Below are 8,308 nucleotides of genomic sequence, written 5' to 3'. Positions count from 1 at the left end.
GAGGGGAGGGGGGATAGTAGAGGATAGGAAAGGCAGCAGAACACAACAGACACTAGTATGGCAATATGTAAATCAATGGATGTGTAACTGATGTGATTCTGCAATCTGTATATGGGGTAAAAATGGGAGCTCATAACCCGCTTGAATCAAAGTGTGAAATATGATATATCAAGAACTATGTAATGTTTTGAACAACCAACAATAAAAAATTAAAAAATAATAATAATAAAAAAATAAATTGCACAGCAGATGAGATAATGCATCCGCATCAGAGAGTGTGGCCTGGTGTGCACAAAGAAAGATGGAATGCAAAACATGTGATAGGAAAATACAATGTAAAATACAAATTATGTGGAAAAGTGATGACATTTATAATCCCAAATGGAAAAAATTCTTCAGTTAAATACAGATTGCCAAATAGGAGGAGAAATCACAATTTTGGGTCAATTCTTTGTAAAAAAAGAAATGTGAAATAAAAAACATATGGAACATTCCAAAGTCAAGATATGGCAGAAAGTACAAAGAGACACCATGAAAATTCCAAACACAAGAAAAACAGTGGTGGAGATGGGGCTAAAATAATATCATATAATTGAATAATTTATTCAATAAATGGAATAAAGACAAAATTCAGCATTATAAATAAAATGGCCCATTTATAATGGGACAAGCCTCAAACCAGCACAAAGAAATTGTCATTGTTCTCTGACATACTAAACTGTTTTACTATAGTCCAAAATAGAAAAGTAGAAGAGGAGGAAGGAAGACAAGATAGAGGGGTGAGGGGGAAGAGTGGGAGGAGCAGAAGTCCTGTGGTCTGATTGGTGAGGACTTCAAACAACTGATAAGGTCAACTGTTCCCATAATTATACTTGTGTAGGCCGTCACCCTTATTGGTTTCACTGCTGTAGAACAACATACCAAATACTGGGTGACTTCAACAACAATCATCTAGTGTTCGCCTTTGTCAAGGATGAGGATTCCAAGATCAAGGAATGACCTGAATGGTTGTCAGGTCAAGGTCTGCTTCCTGACTCACGAATGGACAAGGATCTTCTCGGCGTGCCCCCATAGAGCAAGCCCTCTGGACTTTCCAGGGACACTGATAAGAGACACATCCTCATGACCCTATTTCATCCTAACTACCCACCAAGATCTCATGCTCTAACAGCATCACATTGGGTGGAGGATTTCAACATATGAACTGGGTGAGGGGGCAAAGACAAGCATTCAGTACATACAAATCATTGTATTAGATTTGAAGAAAATCATTGTTGGAGTCTTATCCCTAAAGACCTCTATGCCCTCTATGCAGGTTGCAGTCCAGGAACTACCAGTATGTCCTGTCGTTGGTTTTTGCCATTGAAGAGATCAACAGGAACCCATATCTCTTACCCAATGTATCTCTGGGATATGAGTTCCATAGTGTCCTGCACACTGATCGGTGGACATTGGAGAGCTCTTTAACTTGGCTTACCAAAAGGGTCAAGTACATCCCTAATTACACCTGTAGCAAGGAGAGCAAGTCCGTAGCAGTAATTACAGGACAAACATGGACATCTTCAGCCCAAATTGGAACACTGCTGCGCCTCTACAGATTTCCACAGGTGAGGGTGGGAGGGATGGGGAGAGATGAAACCATTATCTATTGGTGCCATTGCCAGGGGAATAAAGAGAGTGACAGGAGAAGACTGAGTTATGCCTGTTATCAGAGTGTATTGTCTCTAAGGCGGTACTCCAGCACTGGAGGGAAATTACATATACGTGGTTTGAAATATACAGGGAGAAGGGGGGAAACATAAAAGGGCTTCCCTGAACATAGAGATGAGTCAGTTCCTTTATAGGATAGTGTGAGCAAGTAGGAGTTGATTAGAAAACTGGGACAAGGAAATCTTCACTTGTACCACTTAAAAAGGTTGTACAACACCTGTCAGTTCTGAGAGGGTGCCTGGCGCCATCCTCTTCCTCACATGGCCTCCATGTCCTTCCCTTTCAGCTCACCTTTGGGCCTTTTGAACCCATCTTGAGTGACAATGGCCAGTTTCCTTTTCTCTATCAGATGGCCCCAAAGGACACAACTCTGGCCCTTGGCATGGTGTCCTTGATGGTTCATTTCAGCTGGAACTGGGTGAGGCTGATCATCTCAGAAGATGAGAAAGGCATTCGATTTCTCTCAGATGTGAGAGGAGAGATGGACAGGAACGGAGTCTGCATGGCCTTTGTGAATATGATCCCAGTCACCATGCTGTTGTATTTCACAAGAGCTCACAAACATTACAACCAGATCATGAAATCCTCGGCACGTGTGGTCATCATTTTTGGTGACACAGAGTCTCTTCTGGCTGTGAGTTTTAATAGATGGGACAATGTAGTCACACAGAGAGTTTGGGTCACCACCTCACAATGGGATGTTACCAATAGTAAGAAACCTTTCATCCTGGACCCATTCCATGGCGCACTCATTTTTTCTCACCACCATGGGGAGATTTCTGGTTTGAAACATTTTATCCAGACAGCGAACCCTGCCAAATACCCAGAGGACACATTCCTTGCTTTGTTGTGGTGGATGCATTTTAACTGCTCAGTCTCAGAGTCTGAGTGTAAAACATTGGAGAGCTGTTCTTCCAAAGGCTCCTTGGCATGGTTACCACGGCACCATTTTGACATGGCCGTGAGTGACGGGAGTTACAACATATACAATGCTGTCTAGGCCGTGGCCCACACCCTTCACGAGATGCTCCTTCAACAAGTAGACGGGCAACCAGTGAAGAATGGGAAAGGCCCAGTGTTCTCCCCCTGGCAGGTAATGTCTCCAATTGGGTGGTGTGAACTTCACCAAGGCGTCATCCTTGAAGGGCTCCACAGGGGCTCCAACCAAGAAGTGCAGGATCCTTTCCCCAAACACAGCACTTCTGTACTCTTGTCACTGCTAGCAGGTAAACCTGTGCCTGGATGGCAAGCAAGAACCAGATGCCGCTGGCCAGGGGAAAAGGAGCTAGGAATGAAGATCCNGGTTTCTAAACGTCCATATGTATCACATTTTCCATGTAGTTGGTCTTTTATCAATTAATTTTGGGTAGGTATATGCAAAGTATATTTATTTATATATTTATTTTGTAGAGAGAGAGAGATAATTTTTTAATATTTATTTTTTAGTTTTCTGTGGACACGACATCTTTATTTTATTTTTATGTGGTGCTGAGGATCGAACTCAGGGCCCCGCCCATGCCAGGGAAGCGCGTTACCACTTGAGCCACATCCCCAGCCCACAAAGTATATTTATTAGTGGTCCAATACTCTAAAGCATTACAGTTATTATGGGACTGGGTCAAAGTTCCCTCTTGCCAACATGTGTTTGAATTTCTTAGACTCCCAACTCAGCCTGCAGTATGAGCTGTAGACCTGGATTCAGGAAGTCCCTTCAGGAGGGAAAGCCTGCCTGTTGTTTTGACTGCACTCCCTGCCCAGAGGACGAGATTTCCAACCAGACAGGTGAGTGCATGCCTCAGGAGAAATTCCTGGGATCTCCTATATCCCCCAAACCATGCAAGGAACTTCCAATTGATATGGAAGAGAAATGAGGGACAAAATTCTTCCTTGCTTAAGTTAAAAACTCAGGTGTGATAATCAATAGTACCACCCCATGAAATAATAAACCTCCTGTCCCTTGAACCACATGCTTTCACTCTGCATTCTAGACCCACCTCACACAGTGTAGTCCCAGGAAATGTCTTTTGACACCGAACAGTAGCCTAAGTCTCATTTCCACCTGTGAATTTAACACATAGTGTTATATGTCTCCACTTTCAGCTTCTTTGAAGGTACATTTGGATCACATTGAAGATGAGGGTCTTGCATAGCCTTACTTTCTCAGTACACAGCACTGTTCTTGATGCAGGGCAGGTGCTCAGAAAGGTTGTATTTGAGTTGAGGAGTAAATATTGCTGCAATGTAGAATGGCTATGGTACAGCGTACTCCCAGTAAGTAGCCTGTACTTCCTGCTCTCCCCTAGCTCACCCTGCGTGAGAAACAGCACATAGAGAGGTGAACTCAAGGTATCCGTTACACTGCACTAGATGCAATCACAAAAATTCTAGTGTGCCATGGGTGATGTCATCTACATGCTTGAAGGTTGGCATAGACTTCTTGAAAGTGGTGGTAGTGTCTACTAATGATGATCACTTAGTGTGCACTAAGAATTGGTGGAGTATTAGAAATGGCTAATTACAGAGAGTCACTATTTCATCTGATAGCCAGAGAACCTAACAGACATACACAGTGCAATCTCACGTAAAAAGGTGGTTGTGAGTGTTGGGAGAGGATGTGAAAAAGGAACACAAGTCTACTTTGAGCTGCTCAGATTTGACATTAAATGGTGATACAGGAAAACCTAGTCTAGAGTGGGGATTTTCTACTTTTTGTGACTGATATGTAGCCTAATTTGTAACACATTTCACATTATTTCAGTTGATTTAAAGTATACTTATTCTGACAACATAGTCCAGTAAATGAGCAGTTTGAGTGAAGGTTCTCTATTGCACAATCGGTGTGTGGTAAGCTATTTGCTGGCTCGTGTGCACAGTTCCCACCAGCTTCAATTCCTATGTGCTTGGGAATTTAAACATACTCTTCTAAACAGACCAGGGGTTATGAAATACCAACTATGTGAGAAAGACTAATTCTCTTTCAAGAAAAATTTCAAAAACCAGACAGAAAGTGGGTCCTCTATAAAGGTCTACCAAGAATTGTTAGTGTCATGAAGATTTAAGTCAACCTGAAAAGCTGCAATGTCAAGAATGGTTGTCAAAGATGTCAAGAAATAATCTGAACAACCCCATATTTATATCTTAGAAGTGTTTTTTAAATGTTTTACATGAACTATTGTCTAAAAATTCTAACACATTTTTATTGTGGCTAACAACTTCACTGGCGAATGCTATCAAACACTCAAGAAGACACAGTAGCCACTTAGTCAGAAGCCTCAGCAAAGTGAAAATCACAATGGCAACGGGCTGCCACCTCACCCCAGTTAGAGTAGGATTATCCAATATAAATAATAGCAAACTCTGGCTAGGATGCCGAGAAAATGACCACTTATCCACTGTTGGCAGAAAGTACGTGAGTACAGCCAGCGTGGAAAACAGGATGGAGTTTTCTCAAAAACCTAAGAAAGAACTACATATGATCCAGCAGTCCCAGGACTGAGTACATGCACAAGGAAATAAAATTAGCTTGCTTAAAAGATATTTTTACTCCCATGTTTTGCACTTTTCATGATAGCCATAATGTGGAGTCAGACACACATCAACATGTGAATGGATAATGAAAATGTGGTACATGTGCACAGTGGAATATTACTCAGACAAAAAGAAGAATGAAATCCTGCCTTAGAAGAAAATAGATGGAGAAGGAGGACTTCATGTTACATTAAATAAGCCAGACCCAGAAAAATAAGCATCTCATTTCCTCTCTCATATGTGGAAACCAAAAAAAAAAAAAAAAACAAGAAACAAACTTGACCTGAAAATGAAACAGTGACTATTTGAAACTGGGATGGTTACCTGGAGTGAGAGGGGACAGGATGGAAGAAGGGTGGATGGATCCAGTTCCTGCAGACTGCATGCATATGAGGGAATATCACAGGGAATCCCATTAAAATACACAATTAATATGCACAGACAAAAGCAAGATATACAAAGGAGTAGGGAAATTGAATTTCTTTATGCTAATAGGTTAACTTTTGTTGTCAACACTGAAAAGCTCATTAGAAGAAAGGAAACATACAAGCCACTCTCCTTGAACGAAATTCACATATGATTAAAAACAAAAAGAAAAGGAAAGCAATCCCACCATATTTTAGAAAGGGACTATATCATGACCCAAACTGGTTTATACAATGTTAAGTAAACAGAGTCCCAGAAAAAGAAACAAATTATAACCAAACACCTGCAAACGGTTAATAAAATGCAGTTCCCATTCCTTTTACACTAAATCCAGAGAAACAACTCTTAGCACAGGAGTAAGAAAGATGGGTTTAAATCCTACCAAGAGTGTCCCAGAACAGCACAGCAGGCACAGTGCACCTGAGGTCAGGTTGAGGACAAGCACAGGACGAGGACGCGCACCGCCACACCTGCTCGACCCCACACCAAGTCCTACCCACAGCTGGCCCCAGAGGACTGAGGCAGAAGGAGGACCATATTGGAAAGGAAGTGACGCACAGTGTTCATTCAGATGATATTGTTGCATGAACAAAAAAATCCAAATGAATTAAGGAGTCAGTCATTTATTTTTGTGGGAACCGACTTTCTATTTCCTGGGTGCAAACTGCTTGTTTCTATTACTCGTCTCGTTGTTCTCAAAAAAGAAAATTTAAAAGATAACACAACATTTAAGCTTGTGAAATATATAGAAATAAGTTTAATGGCAATCTTGAAAGAACGAGAAAAATGAAAGAAGACTGAAGGAAGTGGACAAATAAGGCCCGTCCCTGGCTGGAAAGACACAGCACTAGGAAGGTGGTGGGGCTGGCTATCAGAGCTGGTCTGCGGGTGCCAAGCCGTCCACTCCACACCTGCATGTTCTGGGTGCACACTGCAGCTTTGGGCTGGGAGGACTCACTCCCCGTGAAATCGAGTACTATCATCTCTAGATGCTTGTGACTTAGCAATTCATTTCCTTCCGATGGTCTAACAAACTTATCCAGACCATATTTGGGGAGAGAGGCAGGTGTTTTATGTCCTCCCAAATCCATATGTTGAAACTTAGCCCTAAGGTGATGGTATGAGGATGTAGAGCTTTGGGTGGTGTAGGATCAGGCGGTTTCCACCTTCCTTAATAAGATTAGTGCTACCATAACCAAGGCCTGGGGAGTTTGCACTCACAGCCAGGTGGGGACACAGCAATAGCCACCTTCCTTGCAACAGAGAGAGCCTGTGTCAGACCATGGACAAGAAGCTCTGCCAGCCTGAACTTCCTGGGTTCCAGAAGTGGTAATGGTAAATGTGTGCTTTCATGAACTGTGAGCTCAAAGTTAGTTCATTATTGTATCTTGAACACACTAAGAAGTAGGTATGGCTTTGTTGTTAGATAAGGAAGATGGTGTCATGAACATGCAATGCAAGGTAAGTGGATGAAAGAAACAATAGCTATGTTTTCCAAACCATAAAGAAGATGGGGAGTGCTGACTGGGAATCATTCCTCACACAGCTCTTTCATTCACTACCCAAAGCAACAAGGAAGGACACTTTGGCTAAGATTGTTCAGTGCTCTACTTTGAGAGGGCCTCAGAGTAAGAGAATTACTGACCCAGGACTGATGACACTCTGCATTTCTCACCAGACATGGACCAGTGTGTGAAGTGTCCAGCTCATCAGGATGCCAACACGGAGCAAACCACCTGTCTCCAAAAGGCTGTGACATTTCTGGCCTATGAAGACCCCCTGGGGAAGACTCTGGCCTGCTCGGCTCTCTGCTTCTCTGCCCTCACAGCTGCTGTCCTTGGGGTCTTTGTGAAGCACAGAGACACCCCCATAGTCAAGGCCAACAACAGGGCTCTCAGCTACATCCTGCTCATCTCCCTCACCTTCTGTTTTCTCTGCTCCTTGCTCTTCATTGGCCGTCCCAGCACAGCCACCTGCATCCTGCAGGAGACCACATTTGGACTGGTGTTCACTGTGGCCGTTTCCACGGTCTTGGCCAAAACTGTCACTGTGATTCTGGCCTTCAAGGTCACTGCCCCAGGGAGAAGGATGAGGCGGTGGCTGGTGTCAGGGGCACCTAACTTCATCATTCCCAGCTGCTCCCTCATCCAGCTGACTCTCTGTGGAGTCTGGCTGGGGACCTCTCCTCCCTTTGTGGACACAGACACACACTCTGACCATGGCTGCATCATCATCACGTGCAACATGGGCTCAGTCATTGCCTTCTACTGTGCCCTGGGATACCTGGGCTCCCTGGCCCTGGGGACCTTCACGGTGGCCTTCCTGGCCAGGAACCTGCCTGACACCTTCAATGAAGCCAAGGTCCTGACCTTCAGCATGCTGGTGTTCTGCAGTGTCTGGCTCACCTTCCTCCCTGTGTACCACAGCACCAAGGGCAAGGTCATGGTGGCCGTGGAGGTCTTCTCCATCCTGGCCTCCAGTGCTGGGCTCCTGGGCTGTATCTTTGCTCTCCATTTCTACATTATGCTCATAAGACCTGAGAGGATCGGATCGTCTGAAAGATTTAAAAAATAATGAGATTTCCAGGGAAACAGACATTCTGAGAGTTTATCTCATAAGTCTCTTTCACATTTATAGGCTATTG

General features: G+C 43.5%; 1 protein-coding gene across 1 annotated transcript in view; it reads left to right on the top strand.

Annotated features, from left to right (window-relative positions):
* The window catches only part of LOC107157470 (vomeronasal type-2 receptor 116-like), a 13,689-nt gene extending 5,451 nt beyond the window's left edge, over positions 1-8,238 (top strand). The window contains 4 exon segments of the mRNA XM_048812840.1: positions 1,316-1,607; positions 1,997-2,803; positions 3,369-3,492; positions 7,343-8,238. Of these exon segments, the coding sequence (XP_048668797.1) occupies positions 1,316-1,607; positions 1,997-2,803; positions 3,369-3,492; positions 7,343-8,238 (2,119 nt within the window).
* Positions 8,239-8,308: the final 70 nt, after the last annotated feature.

Source organism: Marmota marmota, unplaced genomic scaffold, assembly GCF_001458135.2.
Source record: "Marmota marmota marmota unplaced genomic scaffold, marMar, whole genome shotgun sequence".
NCBI classification, from domain to species: Eukaryota; Metazoa; Chordata; class Mammalia; order Rodentia; family Sciuridae; genus Marmota; species Marmota marmota.
Note: the sequence above shows the minus strand (reverse complement) of the source record. Positions and strands in the feature narration are given on the sequence as shown.